General features: G+C 38.9%; 1 protein-coding gene across 1 annotated transcript; it reads left to right on the top strand.

The window, feature by feature from the left end:
* The first annotated feature begins 4,101 nt into the window (after positions 1-4,101).
* On the top strand, positions 4,102-11,593 carry tpbg1b (trophoblast glycoprotein 1b). The gene is made up of 2 exons (XM_028461225.1): positions 4,102-4,522; positions 6,801-11,593. The coding sequence occupies exons 1-2, from the start codon at positions 4,269-4,271 to the stop codon at positions 7,648-7,650; spliced, it is 1,104 nt and encodes a 367-aa protein (XP_028317026.1). The 5' UTR covers positions 4,102-4,268; the 3' UTR covers positions 7,651-11,593.
* Positions 11,594-23,445: the final 11,852 nt, after the last annotated feature.

Here is a 23,445-nt window from a genome sequence, read left to right as displayed (position 1 = left end):
ATGTTTGATAACTGGTTATTTCTTTAACAGCCTTTGTCGGACAGTGTTCTAATGTTTATTAACAGCTATGTGATGTGTGCCTTGTATGTTTTCATTTCTACACTGTAAACCCCAAAAAAGTTACCAACTTAATAACTTAAAAGTCAAAATTTTGCAGAACTTAAAAGGTTGGACGACTGGTTACTTGTACTTTTTGATAACCGTTAAATTAAAGTGCTATATGAATTAAGTTAAGTAAGTAAATAAAGTTTATTTTTTAAATAATCCCTATTTCAAACAACAGAAATAACTAGCATGTAATTACTTAATTCTATTAAGTTGTACTTAAGTTGTTTTTACGTTATGCTAACTTTTAAACAAATGTAGTTCCATTTAGTCAAAAATGATTAAAGTTGCTCAAAAAGGAAGAACATGTTACATCAACTTGACATAATTCAGTTAGTATAACTTTGAGTATAAACGACTTAAGCTAATTAATTACTTTGAACGTTCAGGTTTACAGTGTAGATCATGGAACTTATTTTGCTCTTGGGCAGTGATAATATTCATAGAGACATATATTATTGTCCTCACAGCAGATTTTGCACCAGTATGGCCAGTGATACATTGGACTCTCTCTTAATGGGTGATGCTTGCTAAGGTTTTTTGTTGGAAGCCACTGATTCCTTCACATTTTGAGTTTTCTCCTGGCTTTTAACTGCTTTTGTTGGCTCTCAAAAGTCCGTCGACATGGCGTTTGTGAGCAGAATTAAAACTCCTTATTGTTGGCAATCAAACAGAAACCCCCAAAAGAAAAGAGTTGAGCCCCTTTTTGTCCACTGTGCTCCTCAGCAGGTAGTCAGGAACCTCAGGTTTAACTCCCTCACACCAAGCAGAACCTAATGTCTGTCTGTACAATCCCACTGTTCAGCCTCAGGTTTGATGGTCATTCTGCTGATCAGTTCCTATCATATCTAACATCCTACTTCTACGGGGCATTTTTCTGTGTTTTTAATGAAATTAGTTTTTTGTCACGGCTTAATTTTTGATGTAAACATGTCAGCTTCCTACACCCAAACATGCAGGGAGCTTAGTGTTGGTTCCACCAGTCTGGCCTCCAGAACTGAACACACATTACACCAGGGTTGGGGTCAATTACATTTTTCAGTTACAATTCAGTTACGATTACAGTGACCAACATTTTTTCCAATTACAACTAAATTACAATTATTTTTTATCCTCAGCAAGTCAATTATAATTACATTCTCAATTACTTATGTTCAATGCAATATGCAATTTCTCACAATGACCGAGCCTGAAATAAATAACCTAATAAAAGTTCACCTTCCTCTTGTGTTAGCTTTCTGTTAGCATCTCTTATGATAACAGGTCCTAAATCAGCTGTAAAATACACTAAAAACAAATATTTATCATCTAATTTCTTTCCTCTCTATTGATTACCTAATCAATGAAAATATGTTTTAATATTTTTGGTGTGGGTTTATTCTGTCAGTATACCCTTCGATTATAATAATTCTTTGCTACATATGTGTAGAACTGTAACATGGTTCCCCAGTTGTGTGTTAAGTTATAATTCACAATTTTTGTCACAATTATAATTGACCCCAACCCTGCATTACACTGTTCATCACTTCACAGACCTGAATGCTCCTTCCAGAGTTTAGCCTGTGAAATATTCACAGCGTCCTTCTCTTTGTTCATGCCTGCTCAGCAGTGGAGCACACTTTCGTGCCTGAACAAACGTGTGCTCTCGTACATGCGTGTATAGTCTGATCACTGCAGCGTAGTAGCTGCTGGGGAAAGCATGCAATTGCATGTCAGCATGTAGGTCTAGTGCATTTAATGCGAGTCAGGGAGAGAAGTCTGATCAGAGCCATTTATCAAGTCTTTGTTGAGTGGTGGGGAAAAGTTCAGTGAGAGAACAGTAGATCAGGCTTTAGCAGGGCAGCCTCAGTGTGTGTGCGTGTGTGTGTTGTCAAAGCAGATTCTGTAGAAACCTGCTGAATATTTCCCTAAAACAGTGAAAGTCTAGGAATGACCTAAAGCAAATGCCTTATATTGTACATAGTTAGATCATAACTACTTGTAAGTTGAATAAGTAAGGTTTGGGTTTTTCTTTTACTTTTATAGTGTATCCTAGTTTTCTTTCCAGGCCAGTGAATCTTTAATCACATAATTGTACCATGGCTCATTGTTCTGAAGGAGAAGAAAAAAAAATCGATCAGAATCCAACATTTAACAATAAAGACATTTTTATGAAGATGAAATGAGTTGGAAGTTCTACTGCCTGGTATCTGTGCTGGAGCTTTTTAATATCATACCTACTTGTGCAATAAAAGCATCTTTAGTATTGTTTACATTACTTACATATTACATTATTGTCCTATAGAAAATAAAGTGTCTATTCATATGGTTGCCGTACAGACGACCCCCAGTGCTATTGGTTTTTCACCTAAGTGCACGTACGTAGCGTCATAGAGTTAGGTTATAACCTTACATAGCAACAATTTTTAGGTTTACGGTGAGGTTTAGTCTTAGTCACGTGACCTAAACTGGCCAATGAGGGGCACTGCGTACGATTAGAATGTCGGTATATTGATACGGCAACCGTACGGATAGACATTTTCCATAGAAAAAGCGCAAACTCTCACTGAACAACTGTTATTTCATCTCCAGGCTGAGAAAACATGACCGTTTGTCTCTAGTTTAATTTCATCTTTATATTCTGTATTTATGTTTTTGTTTTGTTTTTTAACAAACAACAGAGTGGAAAACTTCTTTAAGTTGTAAGAGAGCAACAAAGTTGGACTCAACAAAACTAGTTTGATCTGTAACCCAAAAACGTCAGAACATCTAGCAGTAATCCCCAAACCGCCACTACAGAGAAGTCCACATTGGCCTTAAGCAGACCTGAATCCACATCCAGGTTGGTGTTATTATAAAGGCATAAATGTCCTGCAGTGACATTTTACATTTGTGTTGCGACTGATCAAATGTGACCAAACAGCAGTAGAGATGGAGCAAATCCTTTCCGTTCTCTGTAATTATTACAAATGTCAGAAAATGGGAGACAATCGGCAGCGCTGAAAACCAAAAGTGGCTCATTTATTACACTCGGCTGTAAAAGGTATCGACTGCGCTGCCCTTTGAGGCCAGATGAAACACATTGTCCACAGTGCTATAAATCTGTATATTTCAGTAGAATACAATCTATATTCCATACTTTGAGCTCAAAGGACAAGGCGAGATCTTTTCCAACTGGTTTGATCGTCGCCTGCTGTGGTGCCTTGTTGTATCCAAGAGCCCAAGCCTTGGAATGTGGAGACCTGTGGTCCCAGCAATTCAGGACATTCACAAAGGACAGTTGGCATGCCATTATTAGTGCCACTATCCACATATACTTAAACCAGAAAGCAATATCCCTCAACCTTTTGTTGGTCTAATCCTTACAGGATCAATTCTAAGACGTTGATCACAGGAATTTAAATGATTGTATAAACTCTGAGCAATTTAATCAATAAAGATGTTTATTATTGTGGAAATGTGTGCAGTTCGTTTTTTGGGGGGGGGTTATTTTTTGAATAATGAGTTGACTACGATTAAAGAATTCCTCAACAACACACTTTTTTTTCTCCCCCTGTTTTAAAACTTTGTCAGAATAAACATCAGGGAAGAGGTGGGAGTTCTGTCAGCTTTGATACCCAACTGTCAAGTGGCTAAAAGTCCTCCTTTGGTGGCTGATGTCCTGTGGAGCATCATGGTATTCATGAATGGGGGGATCAAAGACTCTATGGCCTCACAAACACCCATCCCCCACTTTGACCATTACCACCTGGGAAGATCTTTTGAGATGAGTGCAGTTTGAAAAACCCTCCCAGGATTCACCTCCACCAAAGTGTCTGTGTATGATTAATGTTTAACAGCTTTCTGTGTGATATTAACTACTCTAACAGTGGTAAATGTTAAGTTTAAAAGTTGGATGTTCCAAAAGTAAAAGTTGGTCCTGGTTAATCCCTCTGAGGTCGTGGATCTTTGAGGGCAGCAGTGAAGCCCCTCCCCGCAGATCATGGTCTTTTAACTTCATTGTTGGAGAAGAAGCGACGCCCAGCTTTAGCCCAAAGGGTCTCACACTGTTCAGCCCGACCCCCACTCTGAGTGGGGCCACTCATGGAGACTGGAGCACACACGGCACACACTCGTCTTCTCTCTCCGTGTCCGTGCGCGTCTCTCCCGGGCTGCTGATCGCCAGTCCCCGGCTTGCCTTCACCATGCTCGGTGGGAAAGAGGCTGTGCTGCTGTGCGCGCTGCTCGGCTCCGTGCGCGCTTCGTGCCCGCCGCGCTGCGAGTGCTCGGAGGCGGCTCACACCGTCAAGTGCGTGTCCAAAGAACTGCGCAGCGTCCCGACCCAGATCCCCGCGTACACCCGCAATCTGTTCATCACCGGAAACCAGATCAGCAGCATCGGACCCGAGTCCTTCAAAGGACTGGAGAACGTCACCAACCTGTCTCTGAGTAATAACAGGTAAGAACTTTAGCTTCAATCACCCCATTCAAACTGACAATGCATTTAGGCTGTGAGGCAGAGGTAGGCAACTATTATCACAGTGGGGCCACAAAAATGTGTTTGTTTGATCGGAGGGCCACATGTTCAACATTCATGTCAGCATTTAGAATAATGACCAATCAGATGGTTAACACAGGTAAGTAAACAGTTGTTATAGTAACTTTTTGTGTTTTTTCTGTCATTATGTGTATGTGTGTTGGTGTCTTGCTCATTATGAGGCATTTTGTGCATTTCTGTTATTCTTATCTACCTGTCATCTTTTTTTTTAAAAAAAGTTTTTTTTTTTAAACTTGTGTATTTCTGTGCTGTGGGTTTGCGGATTCGTTTTTCATGTATTGTCTTTTTGGTACTGTTATTGTAATTTTGTATATTTTTCTGAGTAATTTTGTGTATTACTACTGTTGTTTTGTTCATTTTCTGAGTAGTTCCATGTGTTTTTGGAGTATTTTCTGTGTTTTTCTCTTGTATTTTCCTGCAGTGTTGTAATTCTATGCATATATTTTTTTTAATGTATTCTTGCTTTTGTTTTATGTATTTTTCTGTCATTTTGCACATTTACTTTGGGGGTCACACCCATTAAGACTGAGGGCCACATGTGGCCCCTGGGCCAGAAGTTGCCTATGTCTGCTGTAAAGGGTAGGTTTCACTTCTATGGTAAATAATTTACAATCAATAGTTAAACTTCAAAAGACAGCAATACATACAGTATATACATAACGCCAGATATTTAGATCATACAAACTAGGGCTGGGTAATATCACGTTTTCTGTTTCGGCGATATACGTAGAAAATGACAATATTGCCTATATTGAGATATATCTGTCATTTTTCATCATCAAATTTAATCCAGACTTGTCTTTCTTCTTAGACTTTATTGAGATAAAAAAAAAAAAAATATCCAGATTAATATTGTATATTGCCATTTTGAGAAAAAATATTGAGAAATTAGTTTTGGTCCATATCACCCAGCCCTACTACAAACCCATTGTTCCATAAGTCAAAGTTATTCAAATTTGCAGATTTTGTTGTTTTTCAAACTCTTCAAAGTTGGTTTTAAGGCCAAGAATAAATGATTTATTGAGAGGGAAGGGGCTTACAAACTAATTTTAGGTCTATGAGTGTGTGGACAACAAGATAAACCTTTTATATATCAGTGAGTGGAATAAGATAGTTAATAAGAAGTTTGACAATGTAAATTAAAGAGTATACAGATACCAAGAAATGAATATGTTCTATGACAATTTTGAAAGTGTATAATGTGTGTTTTTTTGTGTAATTAATGAAATTGTTGGTCCTTCCAAATATTTAGGTTGCAGACATAATACAATGGAGCAAGAAATTTGCTTCATTGGTTGGAAAAAGTAATTTGAAAATATAGTTTGTATGAATCCATGTTTAAAAAATAAAAAAACAAAGCGGACATAATCACAAAATAACCTCTTATTAGATTTGTTTACTATTCATCAAAAGCCTATAAATATTCATGCATATGTCTGGGATTTTGTGCATGTTTAAAGCAGGGGTTGTGATTGTGTCCATAGGGTTTTGTCTGTCACCATTTATTGCCCATCCCAACAAAACAATAGGATACACTTGCAGTAGGTATGGAAACATGTATCAGTTAATTTTTAACTTTTTTTTTAAAATTGTATCTTTTATTTGGACTGGACAAAAACATCAACATAACATAATTTGCATAAACAAATACAAGTGACCATCCAGTTTTGAGATTTTTGAGTTTAAAAAGTGAGCAAAACCATCCATCCAGGGGTGTGAGTCCAAATATAACCTTCAGTCCCAAAATAAGGGTCAGATTTCTCCTGCTCTGTGGTGATGGACCCGTTCTCTTCTGATAAATCATTTTTATGTGTATTTTTTAAAGCACCAGCACTTTAGAAAAAGAACCTTCCACCTGTCAACAAGGTGGAAAGGTTAGTTCTGACTCTGAAGACACAACAGAAAGGACATTAAAGATGACTGAAGAGTTAAAATTGACGAGGCTAAACTGATATAGAATACAAATAAAATATGGCTGGAGGGTAACACCATCTTATATACTTGCAACTAATCTTTGTTATTTTGTTGAATCATTTTAACACCATTAAAAAGGGACTTTTTTTCCATTTGATGCAATGTTTTATATGTTTTGATAAGGATTTCATTGATCTTAGTTTAATAATGGCCTCTTTTGATGCTTCATTTAATTTGGTTGTCTTCATTGTTTCTTCCGACATAGGATTTCTGAAGTGGAATCCAACACGTTTTCTACGCTCCGCAACCTTCGCTCTCTAGACATGAGCAACAACCAGCTGGCTGTCATTCACCCTGAAGCCTTCACAGTCCAGAATCAGTCCCTGAGAGAACTCAACCTGAGTCGAGCTCTCTACAACCATTCCTCAGTGGTGGATCTGGCCACGTCCCTTCGCTGGAGCTCCCTCCAGAGCCTGCAAGGCTTAGACCTGTCCAACAACGGCCTCATCTTCCTTCCTTCGCACATCTTTGCCCAACTTAAGAGCCTTCAGCGCCTCCAGCTCAGCAACAACTCCCTGGTGGCCATTCACAACTCCACTTTCTCAGGGTTGGACCGCCTGGAGGAGCTCGACCTTACATTCAACGCTCTTAGGACATTGCCCGAGGAAGGGCTTGGAGAGCTTGACTCCTTCCCTGGAGTCAGTCTCAAACTGGGACAAAACCCATTCACTTGCACTTGTGGCATTGAACCTTTTGCTCTGTGGCTCAACAGATCGCAGGACCGGATTAGAGACGTTGAGGGTCTTGTGTGTGCCTTCCCGGCCAGCTTGAGGAACACGTCCATGCTCGCCGTGGGGACATTGACTCTTGGATGTCATCAGAGAGATGCAGCGGCAGATCTTGCGCTGCATACCTCTTATGTCTTCTTAGGTATAGTTTTGGGTTTTATAGGCTTGATTTTTCTTTTTGTGCTTTACCTCAATCGCAAGGGCATCAAGAAGCGTATCTATGACCTGCGAGATGCCTGCAGGGAGGTGTGGGAGGGGTATCATTACCGCTTTGAGATGGACTCTGATCCCAGACTATCGCAGGTTTCTCCAAGCGCCGATGTGTAACAGGTCAATGAGGTTTTTTAAGAGGACTTTTCTCCTATCTGTCGCACAATGTAAAAAATGTACACATTTATCTGTAAATACAAACATAGAAAACTGTTCGGAATCTTAAACCTTGTTGAATGAAGCATGCACTGCCTCTTTGTCCCTATCCCATATGAGTGGGCCCCTTTAAAGCAGTATTATAAAGATTTTTGGCTCATCCTGAGTCAAATGTGCATGAATGTTGAGGCTCTCGCTTCTCAGTGTTGAATCCTGTCTGTCTTTGTAAACACGTAAAAGCAACATTAAGTGCCTGAAGCCAGCCGACTATTGTTTCCTCATCAATGGTGTGATTTGATCCAAACTCTTATTCCACCTGGCACACTTCCTCAGCATTCTGCAGCAGACTCCGCTCTTATATTTAGCTGCCAATAAAAGGCTGCCAGTGAGGAAATAAACCTTTGGGTTCTTCAAGCACAATCACTCATTCATCTCTGAACCATTTCAAGTCTCCTTGGTCTCCTTTGTCGTACAGCCCCAGCAGTGCGCCAAAAAGCAATTAAGCTTTCTAAAAGTTTCATCTTATCTATAAAAATCCTTTTTTTGTTTGTTGGAAAAAGATGCATCAGAATGGAAGTATGGGGACAAGAAACCAACAGAAAACTGCAAGCTGTGTTTCTTTATAAAACGTTGCTTTGTTTCAACTTTTGGAGTTTTATTGTCGAAATGATGAGAACCAGCCTACTAGCTTAGGTCGCTGCCTGAGGAGCCCCCACCCCCTCTTTCCCCTGAAAGACAACAGCTACTCTTGAGGCTCTTTGAAAGAAAAGCCTGGCTCTCCGCATTTTTTGTTTAGAGGGATTTTTCCTTCCAATGATAAGATACAGATGATTCTGAAACACCAGCTACATTGTTCGGTTCAGCAACTTGGTTTGACGATTTCAGAGTTTGAAAACTATGGAGACATTGGACATTTTGTGTATTCTCAGCCATTGTGGGGGTTTTTTAATGATAAAAAGGTGTCTTCTGGGGTCAGATCTGTTGGAAGAGGTGAAGGATTCCTGGTTTTCTTCCAAAGAAAATATGCAAAGACTTGTTGATTGAAACCATGCTTCATCACCTTGAAACCCAAATCTGATCACACTCTTTTTCTTTAGTAGTAAAGTCACAATAGTCTTTAGAGATCAGAAAACACATTGAGCCAGCTCATCTATGAAGTTAAATCATTTCTTACTTGATTAATTCAATATTCCCAATGTTACATAAGCATGTTTGCTGCAACTGCAAAACAGTTTTTGCACCTTTTCTGCAGATTTGATGTGAAATGCCAGAAAACGCGTCTTAAAGCTGCAGTTTGTAAGGTTTTTTCGGGGGGCATTATTTGTTCAGAAATCTATAATCATCTTTGAGCATATTGTAATTTAAAGTGTTCTGAGTTGACAGTGAATCTATTCTCCTTCTCCTGGCCCTGTAAATGGAGTGTATAAATGTGGATGTGAGCCAATCAGAGATCTTTTTATAAACACGTATCCTCCATGAGCTGTTTTGAGCATTTTTTTTTGGCTGCTCAACTGAAGTCAGGCGCATTGAAAGGACCATCTGTAGTAAGTCCCCATCACAGCGTTAGGCACAACAGTTACACAGCAAATCAAGCGGAAAAAGGCAGACCGAAGTGGAGAAGCAACAGAATAAAGTCACAAAAACTGAGGAACGGATCGCTTTCGCTTTGTGTCCTCATGAAACTTCATAAAAAAGTTGCTAAGAATGTTCACAAAACATACCGATAAGGAGAAGTCGATTTTCGGTTTCAAAATGGAAGGGAGAGAGGATTCTACAAACTGCAGCTTTAAGTTCTAGGTTACAGCAGTTACAACATTCCCATGGAGCAAGTTCTAATGACTTACTGTGGCTATTCTTATAGATGATGTAATAATTACTCGTGGTCTTGGAGTCCTCTTTAAATTATGTGTGCCCTGGTCAAGCTACAATTTTAAATGACCATTAATCTTTAAAGTGGACTACTCATTTCATCTTTGTTTTTGTCAATCACAAATGTAAATTTTCTATGGGCTTTTAGTGTTGTTTATTCGCCAAATGTCTTCATGTGTAAGTATTTCAAAGTAAGATGAAGGGCGCCCGGTGTCCAGTGAAACATTCCATCAGTTCGCTTAAAAGCCAAAGAAGCATCTTTAACCAATCAAAAGATGTTCTTTGGAAACTGTTTATAACATGAAGAAGTTTTACAGCATGTGGAATGACAAAACAAAAGCATTAGTAAGTGGTGCTGTATGCATATTTATTCAAACCTAGATGTAAGTATGAAAGCAGACTGTGCTCTTCTCTTATGAGCTGCACATTAAGAAGCCTCATATCACCGCTGAAAATAAAACAACTGAGGCTTGCACACCAATGTAACAGAAGTGATTTTTATTGAATATTTTAAGAAAGCCTTGTGATTATATTTGTGTCTTAACATAGTGTTATTATTCCCCTAGAAATGGGATTCATTCAAAATGACAAAGTTGGCTTTTCTGAGGCTGCTTAGGTTCAAAGTGACACCATTCATAACAATCCCCACAGGAGACGTTTTGTTGATTAAAGAACAAGTGACATTAAAGGCATCATGCCTGCCATGGTGTCAGCAAAAGATCAATGACACTCTTTGTTAGTTTTGGTTAATACATTTTTGCTCACAAGGAAGAAAAAAATTGACTATGTGTCTTTGTTCTTTGTCTTGAAACAAATCTGGCAGTCAAATGCATGCTGTGTTTTTAATAAGCTGTGCAAAATTGTCATGTACGTCTTTCTAATGCTCCCCGTGCAGAAGAGCTGCTTATTAAAAACAGAATGTTATTCCTCCTCATGACTAGATGTTGGTGCTATCCTATTAAAAGATTGTGTCTGTATTACAGCGTTATCGAGTCATGCATTATCCCAAGTCTGGGCACCGCTGAGCTTTTTCTGCACAGAAAGATACATTCAAAAACTTTTAACAGCCTCGTGTCCCTGCAGTGAGTGAGGTTTTTTTTGTCTGTTTTGCAAATGGACATTTCAGCGTATTCCTTTCCCTCTGCAGCACGGCAGAGCTTTTGATTTAATGCGACCCCTTGTCTCTGGGATCGTCTTGGCACCATTACAGAGCTGTAATAGCCATGATAGGGAATATGTTTTAAAAGTGAACAGCACATCTGTGAGGAATTGAACATGTTTAAAAGAGACCACAACAGTCAACAGCATGACGACAGAAACAAAGTGGCATCATACTTCCTTCCCGCTCTTTGGCTGGCACTGGGAAAAGGAATACAGATGTTCGCCTCTTCACACATATACACACATGTCATCATTTTAAACTCTCACTCCATGGTGTCTGATTCACATTCATGTATCCAGATTGAAACTCACACAATGCTCATCCTAACCATCACCATGAAGGGACTTTCCGTGAACTATCTGGTCCCAGCGTACTGGCTGTCATCCATCAGTCACCTCTAACAAGTCTGGTCATTAAAATTTTAGAGCTAAAGCAGTTCCTGTTGTGTATTACCCATTGTTCTATGGCTCACTTCATCAATGTGAATAATTATCCTTGCCAACGAATGCAAGCGAAGGAGCTGGTACAGCTGGACCAACTACCCATTAAAACCAACTGGCCACCAATTTATCACTTCCATTAGGGTGAGAGTGTGAGAAGAACCACACACTCAATGTCTGCAGTTATTGTACACACACAGGATTTTGTAAAAATTGTTTAAAAAAAAAAAAAAAAACAAAACAAAAAACTCCTTATTCATTGTGATGAAAGACATCAGATGTGAACAGTATAAGGTTGTTGTTAGCAAGTGTTCTTTGATACTCGGGGTTCTCCAATAAATAGTTTCAGTGTGAATCCTTTTGTCTTCTTTTTGAACAGTATGTTAAGTGGAGGTTTTGTTTATTCAGACTAAGTTTTTCAGGAATTATTTATCACCCGACATGTTTCGACTGTCAACTGCCAGTCCTCTTCAGAGGAGTTCTGCTGATCGCCTTTGATGATTCCTTTGAAGTTTCACTTGACTTCACTTGAGTTTGTTAAGTTGAGGTTTTGTTTATTCAGACAAGGTTGAAAGTGGAAACATGTCAGGAGATAAACATTTCCTGAAAAACCTCGTCTGAATAAACAAATCCTAAACATATTGTTCTCCAATAAAAATAGAGATTCTATCTGTCCAAATCTAGAATAATTTAAGATCACCATCAGGCCATTGGCTTATTGTTTGATTGTAAAAGAAGAAGAAAAAAAAAAAACCCAGTTTACTGCAAGCAAAGAAAAAAACATCAAAGGAAGCAATAGTGGCCAAAAACAAACTATGCTAATGTTGTTAGCCTATTAGCTGACCTAATAGCTAAGCGGAACTGAAAAAACGTGTTTCTGTTCTTAAAGGAACAGTCTAGTACCTGACACTTACCCAGCTAGCTAGCTAGCTTGCCTCTTTAGCTTATTGTGACTGGACAACCTGTGCTAACTGAAGATTGCTGGGCCACTTGTAATCTTAAACCACATTGTTCAAATAAATGCAGGATATAGGCTGGTATTCAAACATACATATTGTTCCCAAACACTTTGTCTACATCAGTGGTTCTCAAACCTTTTTAAAGATTAAAGATTAAATTGGGGCTTTCACCTTTATTGGTCATATACTCTATGTTACTATGGATATTAAATGTGTCCTCTGCATTTAACGCATCCCTGAGGAGCAGTGAATCCACGTACCCCCTTATGGCCGACTACTACATTTTGCACAGAATTCAGTGAAAAAACAACTATTACACATTTTAAAGATGATCCATTTGTTAATAAGTGAATGAAACAGTGTTTGTGGCTACATAATAGATTTATTTATGTAGTTTTTATTTGTTCTGGTCATCTCCCTCCTAATGTAGGTCCATGACTGATCCTTGTATTATCAGTTCATGTTTTAATCAAGATCATTTCTATCATCTTTTTGTGTGTTTTGTTGTTGTTTGTTCTTTTTTATTATTCAGTATATTTGGATCTTATTTATAGGATTTGCCTCTGTATTTGTACTTATTGTTTATCCCTGTAAAGCCTCTTTAAGCACTGTAAAAGCGCTATACAAATAAAATGTATTATTATTATTATTATTATTATTATTATTATTATTATTATTATGTTTATTTTGGTTGTCCTTTTTGTGTGTTGTTGGTGATAAATTATTCTCTCTCAGTGTGTCTTTGGTGTCATTTGGTTGGTTCCTATGTCGTTTCGTATGTTTCTCTGTTATTTTTGTGTATTTTGGAGTGATCTTGTGTATTTTTCTCTCATTTAGTGCGTCTTTGCTGTCGTTTTGTGTGGTGCTGATAATAGTAAGTATTTTTCTCACTCAGTGTGTGTGTTTTTGCTGTCATTTTGTGTATTTTGTTCACATTTTGTGAGTTGCTGGTAATATTTAGTGTGATTATCATTTTTAACTTAAAAATAAACATTATCAAAGCCCATATTTTTAATGCTTTCATTTGTGAATTGTCATTTCTCTCATGTACCCCCTGTAGTGCCATCGCGTACCACACTTTGGGAAACTGGGGGCTACATTAACACCTTCTACCAGCTATTTGGAAGAGTGTGTGAAATGTGTGTGTGTGCGTGCGTGTGTGTGAGACAGGTACCTAAACATATTTATGTATCCTGTATTGCTGTGCGTGCTGTTTGTTAAACCGCGTACTGAACAGTGAACACATTTATCTTAATACTTGAATTTCATTTGCCTTCAATTGTGTGGCCTATATATTTGACTTGGATCTATCATGAACACGTGTGCATGTCATCCTGGGATTTTTTATTTATTTAAACTTTTTTGCACTGATAATTAAGATTAAACAATTTTGGTACAAACCATAATGAGTCCCAGACCTAAAAATGAGAAACAAATGCTGTATTCAATGTGAAAGGAGCGCTCATATAAATTTAAAAAAAAATGACCACAACAATGCAGCCTCTCTCTGATGTCTTTGTGACCGCGTCTTTATTAATCTTTAAATTGACATGAACTGTATACGTAGCAACTGCACTGACATTACACCAATAACTCCCCCTCCTGCAGGCAATGGGAACAGAGTGTCCTGAGGCTGTTTTACAGTTCCATCCCCCTCCCCTCCCTGAGCTCTCGATCTTTGTGGCTTCAGGGCTTGTTTGGTTGCTGCTCTGATTGTTTTAGTAGGATGTGGCTTGAACGTTTTCAATTAGAAAAACATATTTCCCTCCATTGCATTCCGCATCATTCACCCAAACTCTGTGTGGGAGCTGAAGCTGTGGCTTCTTTCATGGGCTGAAGAAAAAGAGGGGATATTTTTCTCTCTTATATTCACCATATTTGAGAGTGCATTTAAATATACATTGTCACAATGGTAACCTCATACAACATAGTCCTTTGACACCAGAAGAAGGGGCGTACCCTGGCTCAGTGAAGATTCTGTTCATGGCCATCTAAGAGAAATGCTCTGCAGATTGTGAAGCCTATGCCACTACACCTACGAGTTTATATTACAAATGGCCTTGACCCATTTTACAGTATACAACACAGAAGGTATCAACTACCTCATGCATCATGATGCTTGAATTACCAAGGTTTATTTACATATATGTATTTATTGCTGACTAATGTTTGTGTGTGTGTGTGTGTGTGTGTGTGTGTGTCCTATATTCAAAGAACATGTTCGTTATTGAAACATTTGGTTCACTCAGTGGCAGCTAGACATTAGCAAGAAGGTGATAGGTTTGCATGTTCTCCCTGGGTGTATTAATGTTTTCTTTTTACTCAGGTTTGGGTTGGTTGAGTTCCTTGGAGTTTGCAAGATGTACTGTGGCACCTTTTGCTCGACTACAGCCCTGTAATCATAACCATAATTGGATTGTACCTGTGCATTGATAAAAGGATAGATGTTGTGGCGGTTTTGAATGGAATGAGACAGAGTGAAGTTTTAGTGTTGCTGGACAAAGGGTTTCGGGAGCAAACCGGTCTGGGATTCAAAGGTCTCAGTGTGTGTGTGTCCCATGAATCTGTAGTTGTTCTGTGCTCTCAGGGTTTTGTATGCTGCTGATAGTGCGAAGCATAACAATGACGGAGTCTCTGAGAAGAGGCCTTGGTAAGTGTTATCAGTACGATAGTATCTGGCCTGCTTAGGGCAGTTTGACCAGAACTGACCAGGAGAGATTCTGTAATCATGTATCAATCCCTCCTTTGTTAAAAAAAATAAATAAATAAATTTAAAAAAAAAATAATCTCTCTCTCTCTCTCTCTCTCCCTATATATATATATATATATATATATATATATATTGGGAGTAAGTGTGGGTGTTTTGTGTCTCTCTGGTGATTCTGTAATTTATATATATACTGTATATTATTATTGACAAATATATATAAAAAATCTCTCTCTCTCTCTCTCTCTCTCTATATATATATATATATATATATATATATATATATATATATATTGGGAGTAAGTGTGGGTGTTTTGTGTCTCTCTGGTGATTCTGTAATTTATATATATACTGTATATTATTATTGACAAATATATATAAAAAATCTCTCTCTCTCTCTCTCTCTCTCTATATATATATATATATATATATATATATATATATATATATATATATATAGGGAGTAAGTGTGGGTGTTTTGTGTCTCTCTGGTGATTCTGTAATTTATATACTGTATATTTATATAATTTGTATAATTTATATATATATATATATTTATATATCTAACCCTAATATATATACATATATATATATATACATGGATGACATCAAGCTGTACGCTAAGAATGAGCGAGACATCGACTCACTGATCCATACCACCCAGATATACAGTGCAGACATTGGGATGTGATTCGGACTAGAGAAGTGTGGTCGGATAGTGACTAAGAGAGGGAAGGTAGTCCACACAGAAGGGGTCTCACTCGCAGAAGGAACAATAGCAGACATTGAGGACAGTTACAAGTACCTCGGAATCCCACAAGCAAATGGCAACCTCGAAGAGGTGACAAGGAAAGCGGCTACGGCCAAATACCACCAACGAGTAAGGCAGGTCCTAAGAACCTAGCTCAATGGCAAGAACAAGTCCCGGGCAAAAAACAGCTACGCCCTGCCAGTAATCAGATACCTTGCAGGAATAATAAGCTGGCCAAAGGATGAGATACAGACCACAGATGTTAAGACGCGAAAGCTCCTAACCATGCACGGAGGGTTCCACCCCAAATCCAGCACTCTGAGACTATACGCTAGCCGGAAGGAAGGAGGACGAGGACTAGTGAGTGTGAGAGACACTATCCAGGATGAAACATCCAAGATCCATAAGTACATCAAGGACAAGGCTCCAACAGATGGCGTGCTCAGTGAATGTCTCAGACAATGGGGAACAGAAGATGAGGTGCTGGAGGTTCCATCATGGGAGGACAAGCCCCTACACGGGATGTACCACCGAAACATAACTGAAGTGGCGGATATCAAGAAATCCTACCAATGGCTAGACAGAGCCGGACTAAAGGACAGCACAGAGGCACTCATCATGGCTTAACAGAAGCAGGCCTTGAGCACCAGAGCAATAGAGGCCCAGATCTATCACACCAGACAAGACCCCAGGTGTAGACTGTGCAAAGAGGCCAATGAGACAATCCAGCACATAACTGCAGGGTGTAAGATGCTGGCAGAGAAAGCTTACATGGAGCGCCATAACCAAGTGACTGGTATAGTATACAGGAACATCTATGCAGAGTATGGGCTGGAAACCCCAAGGTCAAAGTGGGAAACACCTCCAAAGGTGGTAGAGAATGACTGAGCAAAGATCCTGTGGGACTTCCAGATACAGACGGACAGAATGGTAATGGCGAACCAACCAGACATTGTGGTGGTGGACAAAGAGCAGAGGAAAGCCGTTGTGGTCGACATAGCAATACCAAGCGACTTCAACATCAGGAAAAAGGAACACGAGAAACTAGAGAAATACCAGGGGTTCAGAGAAGAGTTGGAGAAAACCTGGAGGGTGAAGGCATCTGTAGTGCCCGTGGTCATTGGGGCACTCGGGGCAGTGACCCCCAAACTGGAGGAGTGGCTCCAGCAGATCCCAGGAAATACATCAGACATCTCGGTCCAGAAAAGTGCAGTTCTAGGAACAGCAAAGATACTGCGCAGAACCCTCAAGCTCCCAGGCCTCTGGTAGAGGACCCGAGCTTGGAGGAAAAAAGAGACCGCCCGCGGAGGGTGAGGAAGAGATTTTTTTTTATATATATATGTATATAATTTTTGACACAAATATATATAAATTACAGAATCACCAGAGAGACACCAAACACCCACACTTACTCCCAATCAACCCCAATAATAGTCTGTTGAATTTCCTATTTAACCTACGTCTGAGGGTCATTTACACTGGCTCCACTATCTGGGATATCCTTTCCCCTGCCTAATTTGTCTCAGTCCCACATCCTAAAAGCATTAATAAATTAGCATACCCTCAGACAGTTACCACTGTAAATGCAAATTTCACAGCCAAACACCGTGCCTGGCCCTAAGTCCCAATGACCTGACAAGCAAAAGATGGTTTCACCAATATTGTGCCGAATCAAGCTAAACTAAACCAGTACTGTGAAACAGTACATTACATTACAGGCAATACAAGTTACAGTTTACAGTTCCACCATCATTGCATAATCTGTTCAACTCGTTCATCATCGTATCACCTGATAAAACCATTAAAATTACCTGTCTCTTTCGATCTTCCAGAAACCAATTTAAAACACTTTGGAGAAACCTTAAATAAATAAGAAATGATTAAGTGAGGATTAGTTTTGTCAGTAGATTAGTCACCAATCAATAAAATGTTCATCTAAAGTCAAAACCCAAAGGAAACATCTCAAACGCATATAAAATCCATACCTCCTAAAGAACAAACATATCACAAAATTCATTCAGTTCAATGTCATTCTTATAAATCATTGTACAGTAACAAAAGTACATTTTCACAACCATGATATCTGAAAAAAAAAATACACCAACATTCAGAAGATCTAATCTCTATAGTCTAAATATTATCTTTGTGCTTCAAAATCTTTTGTTGTTTAATCTTTGACCCGTGCGCTGCTCTCAGCCACAATTCATTGTGACAAAAGTTCATAATTTAAATCCAAATATCTATTACCCTAATAAAACCATAAAACCAATCAGAGTTTTATATAAGATGTTATATTGTGACCTATATTTACAGGAATGATGTTTCCTGAGAAAAAGTTTTAATGTTCAAATTTACACAAAAATCTAACAGTGCTGCATTCCTCTGAGGAATTCTAGGATGTTACCCATGATTCTTTAGGATAGAAACTATGAATATATGTTACCCATTTAGCCTAAAGTGGTGTGTTCATAAACTACTGTATTTATCAGATTTTGATCAAGTATTGCAGTTGGAATTGGCATGAATTTCTCAATCAGAAAAGCACAGCTGTACTTAGACTGAATGAAAAACATCAGTAGAACAGGAGAAGAACGCCTCAGCTCGTCACTGTCAGAAGCACAGAGTCCACAGGTGTTGTGAGGGGCTTCTCAGTTCTCAGTCTCAGGTCTCCTTCGGACAGCAGCACAAAAAAAAAGTAGTCAGTATTAAACAACATCTTAGCGTCCACATTTCAATGTATGGAAGTATCTGCTTATCTTCAAACAATCATCCTACGACTGACCATTCTATTGATAAATCCTCCACCAATTCAACATTGCAATGCCTCTAAAACTATATTGATTGTTACTGAACATTAATGTTCTCATTTCTATCTCTGAAGCTTTTCTGCTCTTCACTTTATTTTTTATTTTTTTAGCTTCTCCCACGGCAACCACTGACCTTGTTCTTTCATCCAGCTTTGTTTTCTAAACAAAGCACAGCAAAAGATTTCTGTGTTCACTGAACTTGCCTCCTCATGTCTGAAAATTAGCTTACAGGTCAATAAAAGGAAATTCTGATTGATAAAAAATTCTATGACCTGAAATGCAGGTTCTTCACAGCGCTGCAGGTTCTGCTCAGATGGACCAGAAGCCTCCTATACAATGAATCTTAGTTTTTAGGATGTTTTCTTCCTCATGAGGTACTTTTTTTTTTCTTTCTTTCTTTTCTGCTTCTCTTCAAAGGCGGTTGCATTTCTTCTTTGCTCCTACCCTCCCTATCGACCCCAGATGCTTGTTTTGTCTGCTGTCTTGTGGATCTAAGAGACTCTCTCTGCATTCATCCAAAACCCAAAATTATGGAATTGGTCAGCTGGTCACTTAATGCTATTGATCAAATTTTCTCAATAAGAAGACCAAGATGAGGTGACCCTGCATGTCCGGACGGAACCTTTGCAGCTGGATACACGATGGATTCCTGGGACAGATGGAAGGTTGTGTGCCTGGCTTTACTCTCCGTGGAGGACATGGAGGATAGATGATAGTAGGGATGCTGCTGATCGGAGCTTGCAGCTATCTGATCTATCGTAAAGTCTGTATTCTGTCTTGACGCTTTGATGTCTTCCTTGGTCTACCGTATGATTGCCTTTTACAACCTTCCCATGTTGTTTGTACTTGGTCCAGGTTTTAGACACAGCTTCTTCTTCTTGCATATGTCTTCAGATCCTCAGCTCTGTTGCAGCAAGCCATTCCAGCGTCTCCTCGTTCAGGTTCATTAGGCCTCGGTCGCCATTTGATGGCCGGTGTTTGGGGCAGCTGGTCAAGACGTGATCAACAGTCTGTAGGGGGTCTCCACAATCAAAGTGGGCACTGTCGGCGAGGCCCCATCGCTGCATTGATTCTCCGAAACGTCCCACCCCTGTCCTCAGGCGGTTGAGAGTTGTCCACTGCTTTCGGGGTAGGTGCTCCGCAGCTGACTGTGAACAATCAACATCTTTTGCAACATTCCGTGCGAACATTTGCCTTTTTTAAAAAGTTTGATAATCCTCTCCTTTGTTTCAGCTGACATCTCTCATGTTGGAGCCATGATTCATGTCAATCTGTTTTGTGCAACAAGCTCCCCAAGGTGTGAACACTCCTTTTTAACTGCAGACTAATGAGCAGATTTAATCGGATGCATATGTTATTTTTGGAGGGTGATTCAATATTTTTTTCCCTCTGCTTGATCTAAAGCAATTGTTATTCACTACCACAATTTTTTTTCTTGATTTCTTTTTGTGTTTCTTAAAGCCAGAACGTTGCCATTTTAAATGACTTTTTAGTTTTGTGGCATGTCTGTGATCTACTTATTTTCTACTGAATGAACATCATCCAAGACTGGTGATTACATCATTTTTGCCAGGGGTTGTATTTAATTGTAACTTAGTGAATTTTCATTCTTTTAAACTCTGATAGCTGTGACGTCAGTATATGATCATACATGCTTCAGTTGTTCTCTATGATACATACTAAATAACACCAACTATTTATATTTACTATGTTAAAACCACTAGAAACGTCTTAAACGTGTCTCGCTGCTCAGTAACAAATTACGTCTCGTTCTTTACGTCTCAGCACTGGTTTCTATTGGCTGCTTACTGGAGGGAAAGCTGCAGCGCATGCGTCCTCACGACTCCGATCAGTAACTCTGGGATCGACCTTGCGGGACTTCTGCAGATGCGCACTTAACTTAAACAGAGACAGCTGGCTCGGCCGAACTGCTGCTCTTTAATACCATAAAAACTGAATCTAAATTTCCTTGAAATTAAACCATTAGCTATATCTGAAAATGATGACATTTTCAGATATACCACTAAGAAGATATACCAATTTTTTTTTTTCTTTTATCAAGCACTTTTTACTTTTGAGCAACCACTATTTTTCCAAGCAGTCCTATTCTTGATGCAACTGATGTTTCTGCCACTGAAGTTGCTGTGAATTTCAGATCTGGTTATGGACATCATCCCTGTGAGCCTGAGAGACTAAACCTCTGTATGGTGTAACAGCTAACTAGGAGATGCCTGCAGAGCAGTGTTAGTATTTTTCACCTCATTTGTTGTTTAATCATTCACGATAATGTGTAATAAATGTTTAAATGGCAACCTGGTTTCATTTTTAATGTTTTATCTTCAGACCTTTAAATGCCATTAAGGACCCACTAGAGGGGAAAAGCTATTATGAATAAAATCATAAAGTGTCTGTACTATGAAGCTGGATAAATATATGCGGACAGGGGTGGACTGAGACAAAAAATCAGCCCTGGCATTTTCTGTCCAGCTCCAGCTCCACGACATGATCACATTATCAGCAGACACCACGTAGAAGTCCACAACCATTGAAACACAAATTAAACCTGGCTCAACCTAATCACAAATACAATACACATAACACAAATTTAAATTGTTTGTGTTTATTGAAAGGGGTGGAGCTCTTATACAAGCCCATTGGGCTTTGTTCCCTCCTTGCAGCTTAAATGTTTTTTTTTTTGTTGTTTTTTTAATGTGGGATAAATAAATCCATGGGGAAAAGAAAAAAGAAAATGCTCAACATGTGGTCATGCCTGAGGTTGTGATTGGTCATTGATTTATATTTATTGTTATTAAAAACTATGGAATAGATTTGTTATTTTCCAAGAAATTGATCTGCTTGAAACAGTTGTTTAGTCACGGCTGTTGATATTTAGCAGTAAAAAGTTGTTGTTTTTTTTGTACTATGAACATTGAGTTGAGTGTTGGGTTAGAAAACCTTCATATGAGTGAATAGAGCTGTAGATTTTTGACTTGAAGACCCCTGCAAATGATTAACTTGTAAAAGTTCATGCCAAGGCTGCTCAGGTGGAAGGAGAGGGAATTGGAGAATAAAGATTTAGCACAGTCCCTCACCTGGAAGTATCTAAAAAAATGAGAGGGTAAAAAAAACCATATTTAGTAACAAGGTCTGTGAAGGAGCACAATACCCCTCCCTTATATAAATCCATAAAGCTCTTTAGCCCCTGATCGTACCATATGGAGAAAGTGGAGTCTGTAAATGTGGGTTTAAACACAGGATTTTCTAACAGCGGAGTAAAAACCGTGGGAGCAGTAAATTTAAACGGTTTCCTTAATTGAAAACATATTTTAAGTGTAGCAATAACCACAGGGGTGCAGGTAAGGCCAGAGGGGATACGTGATGCCCAAACCAGTCAATAAAGCAGAAAGAGGGACTCAAGAACATGAAAATGTATGGCTTAGGTTCCCAAAGTGAGGTACGGGTCCCCCCAGTGGTACGCAAACTGTCATAGGGGGTGCGTAAACAGAAATTTAAAAAAGTGGGACAAGAATGGAAACTAGAAAATAAATCGACCAGCAGTCAGGAGCCTCCATGCATTGCTACAAGGGATTTGTTTCTCACTGAAAATACAGGTAGGCTAAATAAATAAAGCAAACAAGTGATAATTCTAAATAAGATGTGTATTTACAGATTATTCTGATATTCCTCAACAGGATCGGTGAAATATTCAGATACACATTTCACCTTAGGGCTACATTGTATATGACATTACATTATTGTGTTTAAGTGTACAGGAGTAGGGGGTACATGGCTTCACGTTCAATGTCAGAAGGGGTACGAGACTGTAAAAGGTTTGGGAATCACTGGTGGACATGGACCAGAATGTAAAGTTAGTCATTAGTAAAACAGAAAATCATGCAGATAGAGACCACCATAGAACTTAAACTTCTGAAGTACTTTATGTCTTACTCTGGGTGTGTTACCATCCCACAAAAATGGTAAATACATCAGTTGACTGTTTAAAAAAACAATTTGGTAAAATGATGGGCAGACATTGAAACAAAAACAAAAACTTTGGTAGGATGCTCATTCTGACTGTATTTAGTGTCCTAACCAATGAGAGGGGGATAGAACTCCCTATTTGAAAATCTGCCTTGAAAGGGGGATCAACGTGTCTAAGATTAAGCCCAGTACGAGTTTTATCCCACAGCCCAAGGCATGCCAGTGCATCGTAAACCAATGTATGTTCAAAACCCCCCATACAAATCCAAGCTCTGCCCCGGAACCAAAGAGCAGCCAGGCCATCAGAAATACTAACTATTGAGATCAGTTCAGTTAGACCTATTGGAATCAAACACATTTTTTTTTTTTTTTTACTTGTCTGCACATGCTGTCAAAGGTCAACACCACAGGAAGTGCAATCATTATGAGACAGCAATGCATATTTTGTTACTGCAATAAAATACATTGATTTATTTTATTGCTTAATTGTGACCATCACAGTGAGGGATGACTGCCTGCTGTTAAAATGTGGTCGTCATCAAGGGATTCCATGTCCATTCTAAAGAAACCTCTACAGGTAAAATTTGACAAAACACACAGAAATACAGTAAGAGAAAGTGAAGCTTTGTTAGCTTGCTAACCTGTCAGTGCTTCCACTTACTACTATAACAGTACGACGTAACTAGTATCAGGGGGATTGGACTGTAGGTACTGAAGTTATTCCACAAAAAAACTTAATCACCCAGTTTATATCGTAACATCTGTACGATGTTGTGAAGAAACTGGGCCGATTCTTAAACACAAGTGCGCGCCGTTATTATCTGGTCCCTGTCGACCGTGACAGTTACAAGGATGAATCCTATCTTCTGAACTCCGACAAACCCTCAACACTAATCCCTCCTCTCAGTCCCTGCACCCTTAAGTTGCCTTTACTGCCAAAACTAACAACAATATACACTTATTATGGTAACAGCTAACTTGGATCATAGTGTGCAGTAATATAATGGCTGTATATGTGTTGTGTCTTATGATTTTGCTTATAGTCTGTATTATTGTATCTGCACTGTGTTGTAAGTTAGT

This window comes from Gouania willdenowi, chromosome 11 (genome assembly GCF_900634775.1).
Source record: "Gouania willdenowi chromosome 11, fGouWil2.1, whole genome shotgun sequence".
Taxonomy (NCBI): Eukaryota; Metazoa; Chordata; class Actinopteri; order Blenniiformes; family Gobiesocidae; genus Gouania; species Gouania willdenowi.
This window is presented reverse-complemented; position numbering and strand designations above follow the sequence as displayed.